The sequence below is a fragment of the Ambystoma mexicanum genome, chromosome 2p, assembly GCF_040938575.1.
Source record: "Ambystoma mexicanum isolate Mex_15411 chromosome 2p, UKY_AmexF1_1, whole genome shotgun sequence".
Taxonomy (NCBI): Eukaryota; Metazoa; Chordata; class Amphibia; order Caudata; family Ambystomatidae; genus Ambystoma; species Ambystoma mexicanum.
The window spans coordinates 1,344,385,163-1,344,411,594 of record NC_090923.1 but is presented as its reverse complement, the minus strand read 5'-3'; the positions used below and the strand labels follow the sequence as shown (position 1 = coordinate 1,344,411,594).

General features: G+C 46.6%; 1 protein-coding gene across 1 annotated transcript in view; it reads left to right on the top strand.

Annotated features, from left to right (window-relative positions):
* The window catches only part of ALKBH5 (alkB homolog 5, RNA demethylase), a 235,433-nt gene that overhangs the window by 195,020 nt on the left and 13,981 nt on the right, over positions 1 to 26,432 (top strand). Inside the window, exon 3 of the mRNA XM_069645704.1 lies at positions 10,923 to 11,072. Within this exon, the coding sequence (XP_069501805.1) occupies positions 10,923 to 11,072 (150 nt within the window). The remainder of the gene's footprint in view (positions 1 to 10,922; positions 11,073 to 26,432) is intronic.

Here is a 26,432-nt window from a genome sequence, read left to right as displayed (position 1 = left end):
GCTCTTACATAAGAGACATTGTTTATTCTAAACCGACTTGTCGGTTATTTCCCCCTTAAATCATTTTGACGCCAAGAACAACTTCGATGAAGAGTATGGGGGACTTGTCTACAATGGTGGATTTCGGTGCCTACGATCCAGCGGCTGAGGCATCCACGTGGCTGGGCCTTATGGCCGGCCTTTACAGTAGGAAGAGAGGGGTGGGGTGGCCATATTTCCGGCATGTCTTTCCTCTTCCCCTCTTTACTCTTTAGGTCTGGTCATCTTCCCCTTTTGCCATGGAAAGGACTCCTTTTAGGTTCTGCCCTAAGTGTAGGGTCAGATATCCTTGGAAAGACTAACACAGGACGTGCAACTCCCGTCTCCCCTTAGATCACGACTAGAAGCGGTGTGCGGCTTGTAAACTCCTTCGGCCTAAGACCCTTAAGGAGCGCCATGTAAAGCAGTGGGCTGTGTGCGGTATGTTGCGGGTGGAACCCCCCTTGCCCCACCGTCACACCCGCCGAAAGTGACGGGGGGGGGGTCCCTCCGATGACCCAAACATCTGTTGCGGATGTGATGGACCTCGAGGCGGTCCCTTTAAGGCCTGACTCTGGTCTCGCTTCAGGGACAACACCCAGTGACAGGGGCGTACAATTGCTTTTTGTTAAGCATACTACCCCTACACCTATTTGGACAGGTACGTTGAAAGGTGAAAGCGCCAGCAGGGCCATCGCAAATTTTGGCAGATTCTCGGATCGTACAGATCCAAAGCCTTCCCCGCATCTGCAGCAGCGTCCTGCGACTGGACATGCCAAAACTAACAAGGGCGCTACTCCTAAATCGGCTTTACACATCGAAGCGCGGAAATCCAATGCTACAACGGTCCCGAAGGCCGCGTTGGGCCCAAAAATCACAAGTAAGGCCTCAAGGCGAAAAACCGACCGCTATGCCCTCTAATGCCGCGGAAGGCAATAAGTCTACCGGTAATCCTTCGGACCCACTAACTCACGCCAATTCTGCGATAATTGAAGACCGCATCGTGAGAATTACTTCGGTGGTTGGGCTTATTCCTGTTGCGCCGAAAAACATAGGGCAGGCTGCTGACAAATCCTTGGATGCTCCATGGTGCGCAATTCTCACGATATCTATGAGGACAGTCAAGAGCCTCTTTCCAACACCCTGAGAGACCATTTTCAGCGCCATAGGACGGAAGACTACGGTTTTCCACCCGTAGGCCCTTCTGGGTCCTCTAAATGGACAAGGGAGAAATGTGAAGGGTGTATGGACCGGCTTGAAAATGTCAGTTTTTCTGAGCATCCTTTCCCGAAAAGGTGTCAAGGGGAGCCTAATCTTCAATCGGCTTCACATTTCCACAAAGATCAGCCTTCTATCCCCGTCCAGCATGAAGACATTGTCCAGATGGACACTTAAAGGGACATTTACAGTGAAGATGAAGAACCTTCCTTCCTACAGAATTATGACCAGGTGGATGCCACAGACGATTGGGATGAAACCCAGCAAGTGGGGGCGGACCCATGGCCGCTTCCCCATCAAGATCAGGACACAGATGAATTGTGCCTGGATACCTCTCCGTCCACCCCGGCTCGCCTGTAGACTACCAGATGGCATTCAATACCATGTTAAAGAAGGCAGCTGAGCATTTTCAAATGTCTACTCAAGAGACCTTGCCTGAGCAGGACTTTGTAGGGGATATTCTTAAGGAGAAACCTCCCTCTTGCCAGGCCATTCCCCTCCTTAATTCTATCGAAGATTGGCTCCCTCCCTGGTGTCACCAGCTCTAACCCGGGCAGTGAACCCAAGAGTTGAAGTTATTTCTGCCAGCTCCTTTGGACCCTCAATACATTAACGCCACCCCCGATTCTCTGGTAGTGACTACCACCCGGAAACAGGCAGGAGTACCCATTCCATGGGAGAGGCACCTCCGGATAGGGAATCCAAGAGGCTGTATGCCTTGGGCAAGCGAGTCACATCGGCTGCCGCATAAACCACATGTATAGCTAATACTACACTGCTGGCGAGTAATGCTGACGCTCAGTGGAAACGACTTCAGGAAGGCCTCCAGGAGGTCCCAGAACCCTTTAAGTCCAAACTTCTCACTATTGTAACCGAAGGAAGGCAGGTGAACCAGAATGTAATAAACACTCTGGACACGGCTAAAACAGTAGGCAGTTCTCTGGCCCAAGGAACATTCCTCAAAAGGCACGCTGGTCTGTGTACCTCAGGATTCAAGCCCGAAACGCAGGCCTTGCTAATCAATAAACCAATTGAAGAAGCTAACCTCTTCGGAAAGGTGGTCGATGAGACCCTAGGAACAGCCAAAAAAGAGCATGAGACTCTTAATTCTCTGCAACAAATTACTCAAAGACCTTCCCCCTGGCCCCCAGAGAGGAAATAACACCTGGTGGTCCTTTCGAGGGCAGTCCCGTGCAGGCCTTCTTGAGGCCTGAAAGGAACTACTTTACCTGTGGGACTCATTTACCACCCGGGCGTGGTCGGGGAAGGATACATACCTGATTGGAGGAAGGACACATTCTAGGAACTTCTTCCAAGGCTATTTAAACCACACCCGATCAGCCACACGTGCTTCGCGCTGTTCTGCATTTAGCAGCTGGACGCTCACCTGCTCCTGCATCTTGACTTCTGCCACACCTGCCAGCATCCTGAATCGCCTGCAAAGGAAGGGAACAAGAGAACAGAAGAAGGAAAAGGCCTCACCTGCTAAATCTGCATCCCAGAGACATTTCGCCGACAATCCTGAAAAGGAAGACATTTATTTTTAAAAGCACATTGCATCGAACGCTGCAGCGCCGCATTCTACTCACCTTTACAGGGCGCCTCCATGTTCAGCAGCGACCATCCGGATTCGCAGTCGCGCCCCCGCGCCTAGGGAGAAAAAGACAAGAACAAAGGTGAGAGAAAGAAGGGAAAAGGGAAGCTAAGACTTACCTGTTGGGTCATTCCCTTTTCATTTCGGGTCCGCGCCGCATTCAGGCATTTTCGGACCCCAGCCCCTTAGGGGAAAAAAGACATCAGCGTTAATGAGTGAATGAAAAGACATTACCAAAACACTCATTAAAGACTTACCTGATTTCCACAAGGATTTCACCGCTCACCTCGGGTCGGTGACTGTTCCCCGGCATTCCGTACCCCGGCCCCTATGGGGAAAAAAGACACTAGCATTAGAACATTAATGCATGGACACAAGGGGAACCACTTATAGAAAAACTTACCTGGAAGCCAAGCAAGTTTGGTTCTCACCCATCCGAAAATCCAGTGACATAACTGGATACCAACGCGTCCCTGCATCAGAAGCAGGATGGAGAGCTCGTCCTTCCAGACCCTAAGGTGAGACGCTACGGGGAAGCACAGGAGGGTGAGAGGGGTAAGTGGGAGGCCGATTGCATTACCCCGCAGACAGTTAACCCCCTATTCTCACATACAGAAGGATACTTCTGCGAGTCAGACAAGCCAGATCTGGGGCCCGGTCCAGTCCGTCTTCCGAACCCTGCGCATCACCTTAGACGAGGTCACAGCAGCGCGAACCAGACCAGCGCCCCGTGGGAGTCAGGTGAGCGTTACAGAATGCGAAGCCTTCCTACAAATTCCCACCCAGGCGCTATGGAAACTTCTGAGACTGATCAGTTGGCCCAATTACTGGGGGCATTACGGGCCGAAGTACATGCAGCTCGTCAAGAGACTAATGCCCTCAAGAGGGAATTAATAATTTCAAAGGAAAGAACTGATGACCTGGCCAGACAGCTTTTGCAAGGTCAAGCTGGACAAACTCCTCTACCCTGTTCCGGAGGGAACCCCGCTCCTGTGGTTCCCAGTAACCCTGTGCAGATTAATCTACCTGGCCCCACCTGAACGCTTTGCTGGGGACCCCAAACGATTCGCCGTATTCATGAATCAGTGTCGTTTGCACTTCCTATGCAGACCTGGGGCCTTCCCTAATGATCAGACCAAAGTAGCCTTTGTATTGTCATATCTCAGCGGCTGCGCTGCCGATTGGTCAGTTCCACTGGTTACTCAAGATGACCCGATTCTCCGTGATTTTCAAGGATTTCAAGCAAGCATGGAAAGGTTATTTGCTCGACACTCTCAGGGGCAGGCTCTGGATGACGAACTTCTATCCCTGCGACAGGGCAATCAGGACCTCCTATCCTATATTGCAACCTTTAATAGACTAATTGTGGAAACGGGATGGCCAGAGGATAAAAGAGTCACGTTATTTTAATCGAGGTCTACGCGGAGAACTTAAAGATGTCTTGGCCCAAGTTGTAAATCCGCCCCAAGAATGCACAGAATATATATAGACTTAGTGGTCCAATTGGATCACAGACTTCAAAACAGAAAAACAGATCGGTCCAGGTTTGAGACCCGGGTGTTGGTCAAGACCCACGCTAACCCCAAGGGAATTGATGTCTCTGAGCCTATGCAAATTGGAGGGGTTAAAGAACCCTTAACTCAAAAGGAACATGAAAGGAGGTGGCATTTAAAATTATGTCTCTATTGTGGGAACTCTGGACACTTTCTACGAGATTGCCCGGCAAAACCGCCCCGAAAAACGGTAGGAGCCGCTGATAAAAAGCATGAAGACTCTGTTTCGGGAAACGACTCAGCCCGACAAGCGTAGGGGTCCGCTTGCCGAGCTTGAAAACTAACTCTCAGACCTCGCATTTCATTGTGCCAATGGTTCTCGTAGATCCAGAAAAGCCTAAGTGGTTGCATGCAATAAAGGCATACATCGATAGTGGGGCTATTGGAAACTATGTGGATCGTGAATTGGCCTCTAGGATTAACTTCCCTCTCCGTCCTAAAACCAGCAAAGATGTCATCACCACAGTCGATGGAACTGAAATTGCCTCTGGACCGGTAACACATTCTACTACTGGGGTGACTCTTATTGGTCCTGACGGCCATCGGGAGGCAGTTGTGTTTGATGTAATCAAGGCTCCACAGTTTCAGGTTATTCTTGGAATTCCTTGGTTAGAGACACATAATCCTCAAATTGATTGGCGAGCTAAGAGAATAACCTTCCCGGATTGTGCACAAACATGCTACCCAGAAAACCTGAAGATTAATCTAGCATCTGTAACCTCTGCCTCCATGCAATTACCTCCGGAATACCAGGACTTTCAGGACGTCTTCCAAAAGGAACATGCCAACACGTTACCTCCTCACCGATCGTACGATTGCCAAATCGATCTGGTGCCCGGTGCACAACCCCCTTGTAGCAGGATTTATGCCCTTACCGAACCTGAGAACCTGCATTTGAGACAATATTTGGATCAATACCTCGCCAATGGTTTTATTCGCCCGTCAAAGTCCCCGGCATCCTCGGCTTTGTTCTTCGTGCCTAAAAAAGAAGGCGACCATAGAACTTGTATCGATTACCGCGCATTGAACCAGATAACGGTTAAAAACCGTTATCCTCTGCCTCTGATTCCTGAACTCCTTGACCAGGTGAAGGACGCTTGCATATACACCAAGTAAGATCTCCGGGGGGGCATATCATCTGGTGCGAGTAAAAGAAGGCGACGAATGGAAAATAGCCTTCCATACAAAATATGGATTATTCGAATACCAGGTAATGCCTTTCGAGTTGTGCAATGCACCTGCTGCCTTCCAATTCTTCATGAATGATGTCCTTCGGGAACTCATCGATGTTTGTGTTGTCGTCTATATCGATGACATTCTAGTCTACTTCTCTTCGTAATGTGATCACAGAAAACACGTTAGGGCAGTTCTGGAAAAACTGCGCCAACACAAACTATTTGCTAAACTGGAGAAATGTGTTTTCCATACCACAGAAGTTGAGTTTCTCGGTTTCATCCTGACACCCAAAGGAGTCCGAATGGACTCAAGAAAAGTGGATGCCATCCTCAAATGGCCATCACCTAGCTCTGTAAAAGGGGTTCAAAGCATGCTCGGCTTTGCCAATTTCTATCGCAGTTTATCCCGGAATTTTCACGCATAGTACAACCCATTACTGCACTCTTGAGGAAAAATAAACGTTTTGAATGGTCTGAAGAAGCCGAGCAGGCCTTCCAGGATTTAAAAGCTAAGTTTACCTCCGCACCTATATTGAAACACCCACGTCCAGATCTCCCGTATGTCGTCGAAACTGACGCATCCAGCCTAGCCATGGGAGCAGTTCTGTCTCAAAGAGATCCTGAAAGCAACCAACTGCATCCCGTAGCATTTTGGTCCAGAAAATTCTCGGCACCAGAGATTAATTACGCAATCACTGACAAAGAACTGTTAGCCATAAAGTCCGCTTTTAAAGCCTGGCGGCATTACCTGCTTGGCGCTCGAGATACCATCACGGTGATCACTGATCACCGGAATTTACAGTATTTAAAAACCGCCAAGGCTCAGTCATCACGGCAGCTCCGATGGGCTTTGTTTTTCACTGAATTTGATTTCGTGATTACCTATCGACCTGGCTGCAAGAACGGCAAAGCAGACGCCTTGTCCCAAATTGGAATGGGAGAATCTGATACAAACTCAGAACCAGTACCAATAATTCCCGAACAGAGAATTCTAGGCATGACTTTGTTACAGACGCTTGAAGACATTCAAGTCAGAGTGAAAAAACTCCTGGACCCTACAGTCCTACAGGATTGGATACAAAAGAGATCAGACTTTACCATAGATAATGGTTTACCTTATTACCAAGGACGCTTATTCCTGCCGCACAAGGATTTACACGAACTAGTTATTTCAGGTTCTCATGATACATTAATAGAGGGACACCCCGGTATTGCCAAGACAATGGAAAAGGTGAAACGACAATTCTGGTGGCCCTCTTGGCGAAAAGATGTTAAATCTTTTGTGATGTCCTGTGGTGTTTGCGCCCAAAATAAAGGCCAAAAGAAAAGACCAGCCGGTCTCCTTCAACTCTAGACATACCGCCAGAACCCTGGCACACCCTATCAATGGATTTTATTACGGATTTGCCTCCTTGTTCGGGATACAATACCATTCTGGTAATTGTGTATTTGTTTTCCAAAATGGCCCACTTCATTCCTTTGAAAGGTTTACCTTCAGCTTCTGTCCTAGCCAAAGAATTCGTCGAAAATATTGTTCGGCTACATGGATTCCCATCTATACTAATCTCTGACCGGGGAAGCCAATTCATTTCCCACTTCTGGCGCAAATGTTGTCAAATGGCACACATCGACGTAAGATTATCGACCAGTCACCACCCTCAGACCGATGGTCAGACCGAGAGGACAAATCAGACCCTTGAGCAGTACTTACGGTGTATGTTACAGCAATCTGAAAGCAACTGGAAAGACATTCTTTGGATAGCCGAATACGCATATAATAATTCGGTACACTCTGGAACTGGCCATAGTCCTTTTTATACCTTGTTTGGACATCACCCTCGAACCTCAAACCTCGACTCACCTCAGAACCTCGGAGTGCCCGCAGTAGAACATCTGCATTCTACCATTACCCGAGCCTTCAAAGAGGCAACCATGCATTTACAACAAGCCAAGAGAAAATACAAGGAGAATGCTGACCTACATCGGAGTGAAGCACCTCCGTATCAGATTGGGGATCAAGTGTGGTTAGCTACCAGACATTTACCGCTCAAAGGGCCTCGAACTTTTAACCCAAAATATCTGGGACCTTATTCTATTACGGCAATAATTAACCCAGTAGCGGTTAAACTTGATTTACCAGCTAATATGCAAATTAACCCTGTTTTTCATGTGTCACTTCTGAAACCAGTGGTCCCCGAAACCCGACTACTCAAACCTCCAGAACCTATTCAAATAGATGGGGAACCCGAATTCGAAGTGAAGAACATTTTAGATTCAAAAATGTTTAGGTCAAAGCTTTTCAACCTGATTGATTGGAAGGGGTACGGACCTCAGGAGAGGTCGTGGGAACCCAGTGACCATGTGCATGCACCTCGATTAGTCAGGAAATTCCACTGACTCTTCCCAAACAAACCAAAACCCCCGGAGGGAACAACCTTGGGAGGGGCCTTGGTCTGTCACGATGCCTGCTCCCGGGGAGCCGGCTCAGGCCCTGCGTCACCGAAAGCGGACATCAAGTCCCTGGGGAAGATCCCAGCAACCCCTTATAGGGGCCCTTTGGACAGCGTCCTGGCGCCTATGGCGCCAGGCTCATAGAAAACGTCAGTCCTGGCGCCATAGGCGCCAGGCTCATTATGAAAGTGTTTGGGTGCACTTACCTGATGCAGACCATGCTGCAGAAACCCGGCCTCCTTGAGGCCTGAAAGGAACTGCTTTACCTGTGGGACTAATTTACCATCCGGGCGTGGTCGGGGAAGGATACATACCTGATTGGAGGAAGGACACATTCTAGGAACTTCTTCCAAGGCTATTTAAACCACACCCGATCAGCCACACGTGCTTCGCGTTGTTCTGCATCTAGCAGCTGGACGCTCACCGTGTCTGCTCCTGCATCTTGACTTCTGCCACACCTGCCAGCATCCTGAATCACTTGCAAAGGAAGGAACAGAAGAAGGAAAAGGCCTCACCTGCTAAATCTGCATCCCAGAGACATTTCGCCGACAATCCTGAAAACGAAGACATTTATTTTTAAAAGCACATTGCATCGATCGCTGCAGCGCCACATTCTACTCACCTTTACAGGGCGCCTCCATGTTCAGCAGCGACCATCCGGATTCGCAGTCACGCCCCGCGCCTAGGGAGAAAAAGACAAGAACAAAGGTGAGAGAAAGAAGGGAAAAGGGAAGCTAAAACTCCATGTCAAGACTTACCTGTTGGGTCATTCCCTTTTCATTTCGGGTCCGCGCCGCATCCAGGCATTTTCGGACCCCGGCCCCTAAGGGGAAAAAGACATCAGCGTTAATGAGTGAATGAAAAGACATTACCAAAACACTCATTAAAGACTTACCTGATTTCCACAAGGATTTCACCGCTCACCTCGGGTCGGTGCCTGTTCCCCGGCATTCCGTACCCCGGCCCCTATGGGGAAAAAGGCACTAGCATTAGAACATTAATGCATGAACACAAGGGGAACCACTTATAGAAAAACTTACCTGGAAGCCAAGCAAGTTTGGTTCTCACCCATCCGAAAATCCAGTGACGTAACTGGATACCAACGCGCCCCTGCATCAGAAGCAGGATGGAGAGCTCGTCCTTCCAGACCCTAAGGTGAGACGCTACGGGGAAGCACAGGAGGGTGAGAGGGGTAAGTGGGAGGCCGATTGCATTACCCCGCAGACAGTTAACCCCCTATTCTCACCTACAGAAGGATACTTCTGCGAGTCAGACAAGCCAGATCTGGGGCCCGGTCCAGTCTGTCTTCCGAACCCTGCGCATCACCTTAGACGAGGTCACAGCAGCGCGAACCAGGCCAGCGCCCTCGTGGGAGTCAGGTGAGCGTTACACCTACATCACAACAAAAGGTGGTGTGGTGGACGATACCAGCTCCTGGGTGGGACCTAAATGTGGTTTTCACCAGGCTCATGGGAGCTCCCTTTGAGCCAATGCATAAAGCAAGTCTAAAAGACCTGACTTATAAAACGGCCAGAACTACAGGCTCTTTCTGTTCTAGACCCTTTTTTTACAGTCCACATGGATAAGGTAGTTCTGCACACTCACCCCAGATTTGCGCCTAAATTCATTTGGAAGTTCCATGTGAACCAGTCGATCTACCTACTTTTTTCCGGAATCCCACTAGCATGGCCGAAAGAAGCCTACACACACTGGATGTGCACAGGGCAGTCATGTTCTACCTGGAAAGAACTAACCCACTGAGGAACACAAACCAATTTTTTGTTTCAGTGGCAGCTGGTAGAGAAGGGGATCCTGTCTCTAAATCGGATATCTCAAGGTGGATTGTCAAATGCATCACACTGTTACTCTTGCTAAGGGAGAACTGCCCTTCAAGCCTAGAGCACATTCTACTCGAGGCACTGGGGCATCCATAGCATTCATTGCAAATGTCCCCCCTTGAGTCCATTTGCACTCTTTCTAGGTCTGATTCTCAGGTGGGACAAGCAGTACTAAGACATATTTTCTCTACTGTTCCTTCTCACAACCCACCTCCAACTCCGGGTACTGCTCACTAGTCTATGCACAGCATGTGATTCAACCCACCTCCAACTCTGGGTACTGCTCACTAGTCTATGCACAGCATGTGATTCAACCCACCTCCAACTCCGGGTACTGCTCACTAGTCTATGCACAGCATGTGATTCTAAGCATATTAACAAGCATCAGAAGACATGCATTACTTATTGTAATAGCATTTCTGATGATTGTATCTGGTTAGATTCACATGCGCCATCCCTACCTCCCCGCTCGGGGTGGAAGGAACATAGACGTCTTAGTCGTGTACTCACTCACAATAGCCTTGGGCTCCCTCATGGCAGAAAAAATACAATCTGAGAGACCTCGGTGCGTGAGGGATTTTGGGTACACTACATGTCATGATAGGGATAGTGTTACAAACACCTATGCTGAAGTCCCCTTTTGGTCCTCAAAAGACAATATGCAATACTCTGTAGTTACCACTGGATGTCGGACCATATGCACAGCATGTGAATTTAAAGATACAATCATCAGAAATGCTATTACAGTAAGTAATGCATGTCTTTCTCACCACAAAAAACTCATTTGCACATCTGTAAAGCTACTCATGAGTGCACCGTGATTGGGACTTCGGAATAGACCCCTTTCTTGTAAGGGGGTGCTGCCTTTCCTTACTCTTCAAAATAGATGGTTGTGAAAAAATAGGAGGGACATGCCATTTATACCTTGAGTAAAAAATGCATAATAAATGCAAGTCAAACTTGACCATTCCTAGTTCTCGCTCTCTCGTTACTTTCTATCTTGAATTTTTGCTTTTGCAATGCTGCAATTTAAATGGTGCTGTACATCATTCTTGATATACATTTTGTTTTATAGGACAAGGACAGAAGCTCCGAGGCTGGATATCAGTTCGCTGACCAGCTCAGTGTCGCCAGAAAACTTGCCTGATCGGCTTCCTGGAAACAGGCATCATATCCTAAAACCAAAGCGATCCCATCGCAAAGCTGACCCAGATGCAGCACACAGGTAATGTGTATAAATATGGAAACGCAAATCGTTGTTGAAATGTTAGCAAAAAATGCACTTTTGCTTTCTTTTAAGGTCACTGTAAAGACCCTTTCTTCACAAATTGAAGTAACTTTTCGTGTTAAAGCAATGTGAGGCTGGTTTGCATTGTGAAACTCAAACCAGTCCCCCATTTTTTATGCAGTGTTTAAGTTGGCGTTTTGATTGAGCTTGAACCGAAGTATCATTTAAAAATCACAAAAACGTTTGCGTCTGTACATATTTCAAGGGCAAAGGTGGGTTCTCAATGCTTGATAGGCCACTTGAACGAAATCTGTAACCCTGAAAATATTTAGACCCATGTTTTCAGTCCTCTACTCCTAAATATTTACCACTGATAAGAGAATTATGTAATGAAATCTGTGGGTGACATTTGTTGCAGTACAAAGGGGTTAACTGAATTGGGCTTTTTCCCTCTAATTACCGAGGACCACCACCACATTTCCAACCCCTTCCCCTGCAGTTTTCTAATGCAGTGGCACATTTGGCTGCACGAAAAAGGGATCACTAGAGAATGAAGCAGTTGTTGCGAAGAAGACTGTTTTCTGCCAGACAAAACCGACGGGGGGTTTGTATTTTCTTTATTTGTATAGCGCGCAGGGCCCAGAGGCATCTGGGAGCTTAGTTTTAAGGTTACAGGCATGTGATACAGTTTAAGGTACAAGTATATAATATATAATGATAATGATTACAAAATATATAGATCTGCATCGATTGTACAAGGTTCAGAATGTATACAGGAGCAGGTTGTCATGGGTGTAGTGGCAGACACAAACTAAACAGTCGGAGAATTGACAAAGGCTGCTAACCACAATTTGGTTTCGACTTTAAAGGAGTGGAATGAAGGTTCAGATCTCAGCAGGTTGGGCATGGTTTTCCAGAGTTTGGAAGCTAATGTAGGGAAGCTAGACCCACCCGCTTTCTGTAGTTTGTATCTAGGCAAAACAAGGCAATTTGTTTGTGCTGATCTGAGCGATCGGTTTGAGATGTGGGTTGTGAAGCAGCCAGCCAGGTAGATAGGCGCCTGGTTGTTAATTTGTGTGAGGGCCAGAGCTTTCAAGGAATTTCTTTGACATACTAAAACCAGCGTAAATTGCGTCTGGTGTCTGAAATGTGCTGACCCCTGGGGAAGTTTAGAGCCGGCCTGATGGCATTATTCTGTATGACGTGAAGTTTGTTTAGGTTATTTTGACTTGTCCTCAAGTGGCGTGCATTACCATAGTCGACCTTGGACACGATGAGAGTTCTCGCTAGGATGATGCAATTTGTTGTAGTGAGGAAGGGGCGACCGGAAGGGATGAGTTTCCATATGTAGGCAGAAGCGCAGCTAACCGCTTTAGTTTGCCTCACGAGTGATATTGGAATTGAGGTAAATGGCGAGCGTTTGTGTCATTTGAAGCCTTGATGATATTGCCGTCGATGGTGAAAGTTTTGAAAGCGGGTCGAGTTTCTTAAGTCGATAGTGAGAGCCCAGGATGAGGAGCTTGGTCTTATCGTCATTAAGGCACAACTTGTGTTGAGCCATCCACGCCTGAATGACCAGGTTGACCTTGTTCAGAGCGTTGGTGTCAGCCAGATAGTCTCCTGTAATGGGGATGAGTATCTGGGTGTCATCTGTATAGTTGGTATAGGTGACACACAGTCAAGAATATCGAATAATGGTTTGGTAAACCTATAGAGTAGGCGATACCCAAGATCCTTGGGGGACGCCACATAGAACCAGTGATGGTTCAGCAGATGCTGTGGGGGAGAAGACCCTCATGGATCTGTTAAGGAAGGACTTGATCCACAGGGTGGCAGAGTCTGAGAAATGGGTGGCTGATTTGTTGATTCACCAGATAAATCTAATAGAGTACTAGTTTCCCTTGATCTTTCAAGTCTTCAATTTGTGTTTTTTAAATCAATGAGGGCGGTTTCAGTGCTGTGTTTAGGGCGGAAGCCAGATTGCCTAAGGCAAGGAGTTTGTTGGTTTCTAAGTAGGCCTGGATTTGTATGTAGGCAGCCCGGTCAAGTATTTTAAGCAGAAATGGTACCGTTGTGATGGGTCTGTAGTTGGTAGGTATGCTTGGGTCGAGGGTGGATTTTTTTTTTAGGGAGGGGGGGGGATGACCCACGCGTCCTTGAGATTGTCTGGCACAGTACATGTTTGGAATCATGAGTTGATGAAGGCAGTGATAAATGGGGCTAATTCGTGAGTAGCCTCCTTGATGATGGGGGCTGGGCAAGAGTCGCCTTGACATTTAGAGGGGTTAAGTTTGTTAATGATATTGCAACCTCTTGGATCATTAAAGGAGAGCAGATGAAAGGTGGTGGCTAGTTTGAGCAAGAAGTCTGGTTGGAGGCAACTTGGTTTATTTCGCGTTGATTTTGGTTTTAACTGTGTTGATTTTACCTAGGAGCGTCTTTTGAATAGAGCAGCAGGTGCTGTCTTTAATGCAGACGTCAGGGGGAGTGACTGGAGTCTCGTTCCTTGAGAATTTCGAAGAGCTCTTTAGTGTTTTGACTCGGCTTGTACGGTGCGCTTATGTCTTTTTTTTTTTTTTTGCTTGGAAGATGGCTTCCTTAAAGTCGAGGGATGCTAATGTGAGGCTGGCCTTATTGGAGTCAGTGGGGAGACTTTTCCAGCGAGCTTCGGTGGATGGCTTCTCTTTTCGCAATGATCTCAATTGTGGTGTGAACCACGAGTTAAGGTGACCATGTGGCTTGGGTTTCCTTAGCTTGAGACGAGCAATAGAGTTCAAGGCTTGGAGCATAGCCTCTTTGTAAGTATCGACTAGTGTTGTAGGATCGGAGCATGCCGATGTTGCATTATTCAGAATCGTTAGGATGAGTGCTAGGAGCCTGTCTATTGTAATATCCCTTTTATAGCTTGTGTGAATAGCGGGAGCAGGATCTTGTTTGGGGGATGTGCAGTAGCTTTAATGTTAAACGTGATCAGGTGGTGGTCTGTCCATGTGCAGGGTGAGTTGGATTGTACGTTGATGTTGCAGTTTAAGGGGAGAACCCTTGACTGGCTTACCGACCTAATGTGGGTGGGTTCCTGAATGTGATTGGAGAAACCCAAATCTGACAGGATGTTAGCAATATCCAAGGCTATGGTGTCATTAGGGTCTTGGAAGCCAAGGTTGAAATCACTGAGTAGGATGATTTGGGAGTTAATTTTGGTTTTGTCTGCGATGATGGAAGTAATATCAGCAAAGGTGGTGATGGGTCCAGGAGGTTGGTAGATCAGGTGGATGGTGGCAGTTTAGGTGAGATGGAGTTTACTGAGTAGTTCAGCTGATGGAATCTGTTGGTGTGAGTTCACTAATGCAAACAGATTTTTAATGAATAATGACACCTCCGCCTTTAGAGTAGTGTTGCGGTCGCATCTGATTGAGTAGTCTGTTGGTAGGGCGAGGGCTAGTAAGGGACCTGAGGCTGCGTGAAGCCAGGCCTCGGTTATAGCCAGGCGATCAAGATCTTGGGTGTTAATAATATCAGCGATATCTAGAACGTGTGCGATAAGGGACCTGGCATTAACATTTGATCAGTGGGTCTTTAGATACTTGAATGATATGAGTAGGTGTGAAAGGGGTGAGGTGTTGGATAATGTGATAGGTAGTTGTGTGGGTGTAGGTGGGATTGCAGGTGCACCAAACCTTTGTATCTGATGGGTTGGGTGATGGAGCCTGGAACCTAATTGAGATTCCAAAGGTGCAGTGTGCAGGGTTGGTTAGGTGTAGGTTTTGTAGAAAAATGTTTCAGCCATGGAGCCGGGCAGTTCAGGTAAGGGTTGAGGAGAGGTGTTTTAAAGTTTTTTGTGTAGGTGCAGAATTCTGTAATCTGATGATCCTGGGCGCAAGGGGAATTGCATGTGCTCTGGCAAGGTGGCCATTTGTGATTGGGATGTTTATAGGGTTTAGACATTGTTTTGTACTGTTTTAAGGGGGGTAATGTGGGTTGTGTGTATTGCTATGTGCTAGGGCTAGTGAGTATCTTATAGAATAAAGTAGCACAGGGTAGGTTAATAACTGCACCTGTGATCTGTACTAAGATCAGTAGTTAAAGGAATCTGTGGGAACTATCGGGCAGGTCGGCCTTAGACTATGGGTGTTAGTGGTATTGCTTATTTATCCCACATATGTTCGAGCAGTAACACTCAGTTTGCTAAGGTGGTGCAACGGGTTCAGTGGTGGCCCAGGGCGATTGCGGGGACAGTAGTGACGGTGGTGGCAGCTGGTCAGATACTCGCTGAGGTCTAATGGGTAACAAAGGCGAAACAGGATCCGAAAGGGCATACATGTACAGTGGGCAAGTATTTGTTGATCGGGTGAGCTAGTATAGCAGACCAACGTGTACAGAGTAAAAGTTGGGCAAGATGTATTCAGCACAGATGTGGAACAGGCAGGCTGGGCAAGTAGGTCAAGACAGACTATGGCATCAAGAGGTGCCATACAATACGCCATATTGTAATGAAAGTTTAACTTGGTACACGAATAAGGCAGACATACATAGGCAAATCAATCAAGGTAGCGCAACAGGCAGTGCCATTCAGTAGAAGAGTGCTGCTTAGCTCCCTTGTAAGGCGAGCCGACGTAATCAGACTAGTGCAGCAGGCAGTAGTAAGCAATATAGTGCATGACTCCGTAAAGTGTTAGAGGTGCGCACCACACAGTCTAATCGAGCGTACATGAGCATGGGCGCGTGAGCCAAAGCGGCTAGAGCACCATGCGGTGCAAAACAAGGAATATGATCAATGACCTACACCCTTGAAGCGGGCAGACACGTGCTAAGCGATCGGGAAAGGCGGATGCAGGAGGCATAGGTTTGGAAGGCAGTGGTAGGTCTACATTATGTTATCAAATGAGCTCGGTGACTGAGATTAGAAGAGCAGACAGGTGAGTACGAGCAGTTTGGGGGAGGCAAATGTACTCTTATTTAAATAAAAGGTGCGTCGGACATGCTACATAGTAAGGTACATTTTACCATTAACATCACACGGAGCAAGACACAGAATCCATCGAGCATAAAATGTAGACAGCTATAAGAAGCATGAAAAAACTGTACGCGGCAGTGTCTAATGGGTTGGTTATCTTTGTTTGCTAATAAAGCCTACAGAGGGCTGCCATGTCCTGGACCGCCTGATCAAACTTGATTAATGTCAGGGAATTAACTGTTGCTAGAAAACTTTACATGTTAGGCTGTTTATCCCAGAATGGTTTCCTGGGTACCACAATGTCTGACAATCCCCAGTAAGAGTGCAGACTCGGCCTGTAAAATCTTCTTGTTGCGTGACCCACTGATGGACTCATATCGCGCTGTACAAAGCCTGACTGGTGCCTCATTTTCAGGCATAAATAGTCATGGGCAAGAGTAAATGCTATCAGGCGCTGTTGCTGCAGAGATGGTGGGGAGTGCCCATTGCTGCTTCTCGAGCCAGGTAGTTGAGAATGTGAAAAATATCCTGAGAATTTAGTACATTGCCCTCACATGGGTTTTGAGATATGGTTATGGTAGGACCTTAGCAGCAGGGGAGAAGCGTTTCCCTGAGGCACATATGGGTGGGAGAAGGTAAGCAAGGTGACAGATAGGACCCAAAAAGAGTGACAATCCGTTGCACAATAATTCCATAATGTTCAATCAACCCATCCTGTTATTCCCAAATATATTTCCCCTACACCTTATGCCTTTTACAAGAGTGCTACAGGGAGTAAGAAGCTTTCATTTATATGATGCTGGTGGTAAATTATAAGCTGTGACACTCTGGAAACGTGACCACTTGGTTCTCATGTGAACTGTTTGCTTACCCCAAGATGGGCATTTCAACAGAATCCTTGCCCTCGGAAGCTCAGTGAAACCCTAACACTAATGCCAGGTGTGCCTGCCAGGCTCCTGTCTTGTTTTCCCTAATGTTTATGCTACGCAGACTGGGCAACGTCCCAGATTTATCACTACTTGCACTCTGCCCTGCACCTGTATTGTAATATCTTGAACTGTCTTAGCGTGTTGTCCGCACAACCTGTGTGCTTTCCCTAAGTACTCCACAAAACACTGCAGTAGCACATTTAGCAACTGCTCCAAGGCTCTACATCCTGTCAGTCGAACCTGCCGGGATTGGCTTTGTAAACTGCCCCACCAGGAAAGTGTTTGCAAAGATTCTAGTACCGAAACACTGTTTGTGTAAACGTTCCAACATACTGTAAAATGCCAGTATGATACTTTACAAAGGTTTCAATGCGCACAGTACTGGACCAGAATATTGTCATAATGCTATTGTGACCAAAATGTCCCGCTTCTGTCATGTTTTCGCTTTTCGTAGGCCGCCTAACCAAAAGACATGATTCACATGCTCATGAATATTTCCCGTCAGGCTGGGAATCCTCAGTAAAAGGAAACTGTTTGTTTTGTTTCTAAACTTTATCCTATAAACCAATCAATGAGCTCTGGCTCAGACTGCCCTCTACCTAAGCCACTCCCCAGGCAGCCATCTTCAGATTTATACCGCACGTTCAAGTGTTGGGATTTCCCGCGTTTCGCTCTTTGAGCTTACTGCATTTTTCCTGCTTTATTTGGTAGGAAAACTGTTCTCGGTTCTATTGAGCCTCTGTGCTCCATCGCTTATCCGTCTGATTAACGGGGACCTGTTTTTTGGCATATTTCTTAGCCCCTAAAGTGCAGAAATCTTGGAATCTTCCAGAAGATCTTCAGGCCTGCATGGACGAGCATTTCCAGTGCCTGTATTCTCTGCACCCGACGCATAAAGAAGATTGTGAGGTCTGCTGTGGCTTCGCCAAGCGCACAATGAAGGATCGAAACGTCTGATTGGCGATGTGGCTCAAGGCCAGGGCCTCTACCGCAGGTGGTTCAGAGGCATGCCTCTGCCGGATCCTGCCAACCTAAGCAGGCTTCTAAGTCCTTTGAGGGCGCTCCATCTGTGGAGGCCCAAAACAAGGCCAAGCTCTGAGTTCGCTTCCGTCGGGGTTACCGAGCCAGGGGTTCCCGCAACGGTCAGGGTGCTTTCATTGTTCCGGACTGCCTTAATCTCCAGCTCTTCGTCCAAGAGAAAGTCAGCTACCCCGGGGAAGCTGCGGGAGACACTGGCGAAGGCCAAGCATGGCTAGGTGTCCGACCTGCCTTTTTGAAGGCCCAGGTGACCCAGGCCAAATAATTGTCCTCGATCAAGTTGGTTGGTGGCCTCCCTTGCGAAGGCAAAAGGGTAGGAGGCAGTCCAGGGTGCCCCGGTGGCAACCAGAGTGGCTCTTCCTCTCGGACGGGAGGCTTTGTCTTAGCCGCTAGAAAAGACTAAGGAGAAGAAGATGCCAGACCTTAGTCCACGACCGACCCATCGGGATCCGAAAAGTGGGAATGGGGGACAGAACTCGCTGGATGTGGTCAAGCGCTGAAGTTTTTTATGTGGCCCAGATAAGAGTTTCTGGACAACTACCTGCTTTTTATGAACTTTGGTCCTGTGAACCATGGGAGGGCCCTGTCCAAGACTTCCATTTCCAGGCTCTCTGGCTGCATCACTCGGTCACCGGTTGGCAAACTGACCGCTGCCTGGCTGTCCGAGTGCCCATTCTACTAGAGCGATCGCTGCTACGATGGTGGTCCAGTCTGGTGTGCCCCTGCTGGACATTAGCAAGGCTGCTACGTGGAGGTCGAAGCACACCTTCACAAAATACTACTGCATTGACAGGGATTCCAGGGAGGCGTCCAGAGTGGGCCAAGCGGTGCTGTGCAACCTGTTTGCTTGAAGGTGAGCCTGGTGAGGAGGTAAGATTGCTTCTGTTGAGCCTTGCCACCTCCCGTGGTTGTGTAATTATTCTTTAATCATGAGCATGTGAACTGTTCGCCAGCATGGGTCTGGCATGGATTCACATGCGAAACCTCCTGCCTGCTCCTCTACGGCTCTTCTCTTGGTCCTACTGCCACTTAACTTGCTACCAAATCTGAAGATGGCTGTGCTGGTGGGGAAGGGGGGGAACTAGGGTAGAGGGCAGTCATTGGCTGGGGGGCAGTATGACCCAGAGCTCGGTGATTAGTTTATATGAGAAAAACAGTTTAGAACCGAAACTGAAACATTTTTTACCGAGGATTCACAGCCTGCAGGGGAATATTCATGAGCATGTGAATACATGCCAGACCCATGCTGGAGAACCGTTACAGGCAAGTAACTGGTTCCTTCCCTCGCCCCTCTCCCAGGCACAATTTATTGAATATCGGGGTTGGAGGGGAGTGGGGTCATCCCCTGAACACCCATCCCTCAGCCATCCTGCTTCCTCCCCACCTACTCTGGGTAAGTCTCTCGTAACCAGGACTAATGTCTAGCAGAGGGACTCCCAGGACCCCCCTTGTTAAATCCTCCCCACCTAAGACTCCCTCAAACCAAACGTGCAACACACACCCGCATCACACTTGTGTGCAGAAGGGGCATGACAGTTCAATTTAGACAGACCACTCTGTGTGATCTTGGAGCAGTCCTACATCTTTTTTAATACATTTTTTAAAAAAGCTCTCTTGGCCTTATGCCGAATATCCTACCATGCAACATCACAGTGGAGATCTAGACCAGTCCCATGTGCTAGGTAGAGTGCCACCGTTTAAAAAAAAGTGTATCCGATCTGAAGCAGCACCCTCTGAAGAGGCATCCCAAAGCAGGATCTGCCAGTATTGTAAAACTCAGAGTAATTCGGGGTGCCAAACCACTCAAAAGAAGCACTAGAGCAAAGACCAAAGTGGTGGTACATGTTCTTAACCATTCTACTCATCACCATTTGTTATCACCATCTACGTGTCCCACTGCGCCTAGACACGGTTTATTTGTATTTTGGTTGAACAAAAGTGCCAACTCCCCAAGCATCTGACTTGATCCGCAGCTGTCTGGGTACAGGTAAAATGTGGCATATTAAAGATGCTTTGTGGGATGGTTTGTGGAGTACAGTAAGTGTGTGATGGAAATAAATGTTGCCCAGTCCCTTTTTATAAACGTAGAAAAACAAAATTCCCTGGATGTGCCCATTGTTGCCACTGGAAATTTTCACTCACGCCCTAGCACATGCTTGGAAAGTAATCATGCATAGTCTGCCTCCTTTAAAAAAGGGGGAGGGGGGGCGCATCGCAATGACTGGGCCCTTGAACCATAACAGTGGAGTAGAAATCGTAGTTTGCAGTAAATAAGTGATACATGTTCTGGACTTGTTAATTTAGTTCGTACTATAGGTCAGGAAGTGTGCGAGTGCCCCACTGTTTGGAGAAATTGCAGCTCTAAGCCTCAGAGTCGGACTTTAACTTCGCTCTCCAGAACCTACATTTTCCTCCCAACACCTGTTGCATCAGTCTAAATTCTTCAGCTCACTGGCGTGGCTATGTACAGGCTTGGTTTGTAGAATTTCATCCAAGCATGTTGCTTTAGTTTGTATTTTTGGCATCCTTTGGTTCTCCTCTGACAGTTAAACACATAGACCTGAAGCCAGATAACATTTTCTTATCCACCTATCTAATTCAGCATTGTTTTATAAATCTATTGATTGGAGCGACTTCTTTTGGGCACAGAGGCCTCTCCTGTGTGTACTTGACTAGGGGTTATTACCCTCCAGACTTGTTCCATCATTGTTAAAAAAAAAAACAAAACAAACAAAAAAAATTATAAAACCAAACACCCACAGTTGATGTGGATTTAAGACCTTGCACCTTAAAAAGTTTGACCCTAATTTTTATTAAAATTCCAATGCCTTACTTTGAAGCTGCAATTGAAACCATGGTGCCCGCCACTGTTTCTGGCAGCTGTTCACCCATGTAACACGCACGGTCTCCTGTCATTCACAAACTATTCCAATCCGTTTGCAATCTTTTGTTTCTGTCCCCGCATTAGGTGAGCACCAAACTTTTGGGACACTTATTTTCGTTTTATTTAGTGCACTTTGTTTAAATAGAGCCTTTTTCAATGTTCAAAGCTGCAATACAAAGAATTTGTCAGTTTAACATAAGTGGCAAAAATAAGTTGTATGTTTAGAAAATAAAATCGTGTCTCAGTGATGCTAAAAGGGGACATTCAATTAATAAATGTTTTAATTTGTCCATACTAGCATTGTCTGCAGAGAATTTTAAGCATACGTTCTTTGGTCCTTGCCCCAACACATTCTTTGTTTGGAAATTAAATCTCAATCCTAAAATTCCACTCTAAAAACAAGAGGATGTTTAAAAAGATGAGGTAACAAGGTAAGTTATTAAAAGCTCTAATTTCAAATGTAAAATGGTCAAACACAAGGTAACTCAACATCTTAAAACAATTTTCACACCAATCCATTTAAAACGCTTTTTTGTTCACCTTTGTCGGAGTGATCAGGTCGTCGTTAGTAACCTCTAATTTAATTGAGTATTGCATTCTGATACCAATTCATTAAGGTTTTACATAGGCTCATCTCGACATACATTTTGTTTTTTTAACACAAACTCACGGGCATCAAAATCGTTGCTTACAATTGAAGCTTTGGCCAATTAACCAGAGCACACAGTATCACACTGGGAGACCCTGTGGGTGATCGTCTTTCTCCAGATGAATTCCTCTTTTTTTTTTTTTTTTTTTTATCCACCTCCGATTCAATGGTATTGGCACTATAAATTCTTGGAATAATTTTCTGTTGACAAAATAGCAGCATGGGCCTAATGGAGAATTTCCCAAATCTCTTGACGTTTTAGTCTATTTTGGGTAGCTACAATTCTAGCCTCATCATTTTTTTTTTTGCTGCACCATACGTTTATTTTGAATGGATTGTCATCCCACATATTTCTCATCTTTAGTTATCTTCCCTTCCAGGTTTAGCTGTTTCTTTGGGGGATGGGGGAGTGGAGGGGGGGGTCTGCCATGTGCATCCCTGCAATAGGCTCAATCTCCCTCGCGGACTTCCATTTCTGGGTCGAAGTCATCGTAGGTATGTTTAGCACATGCAGTGCCTGTTTCAGTTTTTTTCTGCGATGGAGAACGCGTTGAGAATTTCGGCATGCATCATTTTTGCTATTAAAAATAAAACGTGCGACATCCTTGATCGATGGCCTCATCAACACAACTCCGAAGATCTGGTTAAATACGACTGCAGCGCCAAGATGTCGTTTGCTCACAGTTTCTCATTGAGTGCATCTTGGCGTGGAGCATAGGACGGGAGACTGTGCTGTCAGTCCATGACTGATAAGCCTCTGAAAGAGCGTAAAGGGAAATTGGCAGCGGCTACAAAATCCCCCTAGACGGCCCTGTCGAGAAAAACGCTAGTTTGACAAGTTGAAAGGCGACTCCTCGAAAGAAGTCTTAAAAAGCGTTAATACGCCAGGAGTGTCTCACCATTCCTAGTCATCGTCTAAGACTCAAAAAAGGCAAAGAAAAGGTGCTGTAGATGGCTTTTGACTTGCTCTGATTCCTCTCCAGAAAGGAAAATAACCTGCCAAACCAAATCCTCGATTCCTGCTCAATGCGAGGAGTTCAAGCAGGAAATTCACAAAATGTGATGAGGCCCTGACTCCCTCAAAGGTTCCCAGTTCAGGAGCGAAGCTTGCTACTGGGGCATGCCTAGAAGATCTCCACTTAGTGGCTAATTTGTCAGCCAGCAAGGCAGTGGATTCCCCTTTGGGTGCTAAGATATATTTACTGACTGCCTAGACATTCCCTGCCTCCGCCCGCATAAAAAGCCCCCTCCAACCTCCCCCCTCCCTCGTGTGGAGCTACAAATACCGGGACGTTTCTGAGGTTCCCACTGAGGGTGCTAAATATAATCCCAGGCGCACCGGGTAATGTTAGACGTTCTGAGCTTCTGGAAGTTGTGGCTTTGCAACATGCCACATTCAGAGCACAAACTTGTTGCATCGCAGTTAGAATTACTGCGGCCTACATTTTTAAGATTGTCATTGTCACACAAGATGAAATGCAGTGGAATTGCATGCAGTGAGCCCTCCACATCAATGGCTAGGACTTAAACCTTGTGCCCCATTGCTACTTCTAGCGACTCTCAAGGAAGGGATTAATTTGCACAGAATGCAGTGCCCAGTCCTGACTTTTATTGTCCCTACTGCTGACTTTGCAGCCGACAGCAATAGTTTTGGTTCATTCACCCTGTACTTCAGAGACTTTTGACTCAACCGCAAGGTAGACACAGTCGGGTATCAGAAGACTATTTGCCAAGTTCCTGGCTCTGATGCATTCAGGCACTATAAAGGTGTAAATCTTTTGCGAGCTAATCCCTTAATTGCACCATGTAAGAAGGAGCAAATGCCTTTCTCAGCAAGGGCAATCCATGATGTGCTCATGGATTTAATGGGCTGCTTAGGATTTCCCATTGCAGAATCTCCACTAACTAGTGTCCTTGCAGGGGATGTTTCCTTTAGATAGAGTGGCTCTACAGAAGGACGTCCTCGCTGAGGTGCATAAGACTCTGACAAAACCTCCATTCAGTGACTCCTACCCATGTGTATTGATGGGAGGTATAGGCTACTGCCTGCAGCCGCCATTCTCTGTAGTCGAGGCAGCCACTATGTATTCTATGCAGGCTTCGTCCGCCACTACCTCATATCTTGATCAATGAATACCGTGCTTGGGTGGAAGGCCATGGGGTCTTCCATGGGGTTCTGGGGTCTGGGATTATGGACATTTGGATCTATAATTTGGTCAGACTAACGCTCTGGCACAATTGACAGCCGCAAACTAGAGGCTATGAAGAGACCTTGCCAAGTTCGAAAGGTTTATCTCTGCATAACATCTGGAACAATTTAAGGGAGGCCTTTTGGATGGGATTGTGCATGATCTTTTGGAGGCAGTAACCTGGTGTGAAATCATGCTACACGCAACTTAATATGCAAAATCCTTTGCCTCCCCTTTGATGCGGCGGATTTGTTTCCACCCACAACTGATCGGTTTTGACCAAACCACCGACTATGAAATACCAGCGACTCTAGGCTAGAATTGCAGTGGGTTTTTTTGCTGTTTTCTTTTCAGTTTTTACAAGAGCTTACTGAAACTCAGCATGCCGGGTTGCCAAGATTGCAAAGGACAAATCAACAAGACCTCCAGTTGAGGGCTTTTTTTCTCCCTCAGCCCCCACAGGAGGCCGCTCCTCTATTGCTATAGAGGAGCCCAGTAAGTGATGGTGCAGTTACATCCCACAGTACCGTAGGTGATTTCAGTAGCCAGCAGGGGTTTGCCTCTTCGCTCTGTTCCCACTTTCTCTAAAGCAGGTGGGATCTCCCTTAGGGAAGAACTCTCCATTAAGATGAAATCCATTGAGGATGGACCATTTTTCAGAGGTGTTGAAGGTTTTACTCTTGGCTGTTCACAGTGCTAAAGCTGAACCATTTTGAATTTTGCAAATGTCAACTTGCATCTGCCCCTAGAAAAAATGTAATTGGTCGCTCTGGCCCAGAATCCGCCTGCTATTCATCTGGGAGACTGGATTTGTGCAGTAGATCTGAAAGATGCATACTTCCACCTCACAATCTGGCCCCCTCATATAGGATTCTTTTTTTCTGTGGAAAGTTTCATTTCCTGTATAGGGTTGTTCCGTTTGGCCTGAATCCTGCACCCAGGTTGTTCACAAGTGTCTCTGGTTGCAGCTTTTACTCCAGCGACATCCATATGTTCCTGTATTTGGACTGGCGGGTGAGGGTACAGTCTTCACAGATGGCAAAGGCACAATACCAGTATTGACAGGACTTGTTTGAACTGAGCCTGGCAAGAAACCGAGGGTTGCGGGGGGCGAAGTGGGGGGGCAGAGAGGTGTAAGTCTCTGGACCGCCTCACATGATCTGCATAGGCTTTCTCCAGGATACTTTCCTTGTTGAGGTATTCCCAGAGTCTGAAGGAATCATGGGTATCGGGAACACATGCTCATTGTTCCTAAATTCTTTTAGCATAACACATGGTTGTTTCGGAGGCTACTGGGACTTATGGCCTCTTGTCCATGCAGTACCATTGGCCAGGCTGAAAATGCATCGGACTCTGACAGCCCTGACTAAACATTCTGAATATTGTTTGGAAATTGAACTTTTTTTTAAAACATGATTACCCAGTGTACATAGAGTATCTTGGCAGGGTTCCACTTACGTGCCCTCTTCCCTTACTTTGTTTACCATCTTGATCCATTAGATCTGGCCTACACTTGTGTTAGGGGGTTGTTCAGTGAAGCTCCCCAGGCCCCTTGCTCTGGTTTCATCCTGCATACTGTCTGTCAGACCCACACCAATATGTTTTAAACTTAAAACAGGTCTGTAGTTCTAAGCAGCGCCTCTACCATCCAACTTCCAAATATTTGGTTAACAATAAAACCTGGATTGTGCATTCAAGTTGATCCAGCATCCTCCCAAGCTTGTTGACCTCTACACCTAGTGGTGGTTCTTCTGCCTTTTTCCCCATGTCCACGGTTCAATAGAATCCTTAATGTGGTCATCAAATTAGAATCAGAGTATTCTGGTCGCTTCTTGTAGGGAGGATAATCAGTTTTTCTTCCACTCAAATGCCTACATGGTAGTGTGGTTTTTTGTGCTTATGGGAAGGCACTTTTGTAGTGTGACATAGGCAGTCTGCTAAGAAAGGTGGCAGGGTCTGGACTTGCTAGGTTGCCATTCCATTTTCTCTTGCTACTTTGGGTATTTGCTCACCCCTTGCAAGGTAAATAGTTCTGAACAGATCTTCTGAATATATTTGATTGTCCTGCAAATTTAGTGCTGGAGCAAGATGAGCAAAGATGTAGGTCTTGATGATCAGTCCCCTTCTGTCTACAGTCTCACAGTTGGACAGTGTCATTTTGGTAATCTTTGTCCTGAAGAAATGTTTGGGTCTTGTGTAAACCCTCAGTGAGGGCTTGCTAGCACTTTTATGTGCTGTCGGTTCTCTTAGCAAAAGCCTGTTGCCTCCTCTGGGTGAATTTGATATTCCAGTAGAAATCCCTACTATATTTCCCCTAAACTGACATTGTTCTGTGTATGTTTCTACAGTCGTCGAACTATACAATTAACCTTGATTAGCCACTGCCTCCCTGCAACAGATTCCTCAATGTGCTGAGGCAGCCCATCTCTTGTTTGGTATTTCTTGAAGCGAGGGCAGATAAGGTAAGCTGCACCAGAAAGCAGATTTAATTTTTTGTTCACGCATGAACTTTTCTCAAATTTGATAAAGAATGCAATACATTACAACAAATTACTACATAGCCAACTAATTCAGCACGTAAATAAGATATCAAAATGCATCAGTTTCTAAAATCCACAAAATTCAACCAAACCTGACAAATTCAGCAACTCCTAACATATTAAAGCTAGTCATTCAATCTTATTCAGCGTCTTAAACTCCACTTTAACAAATCA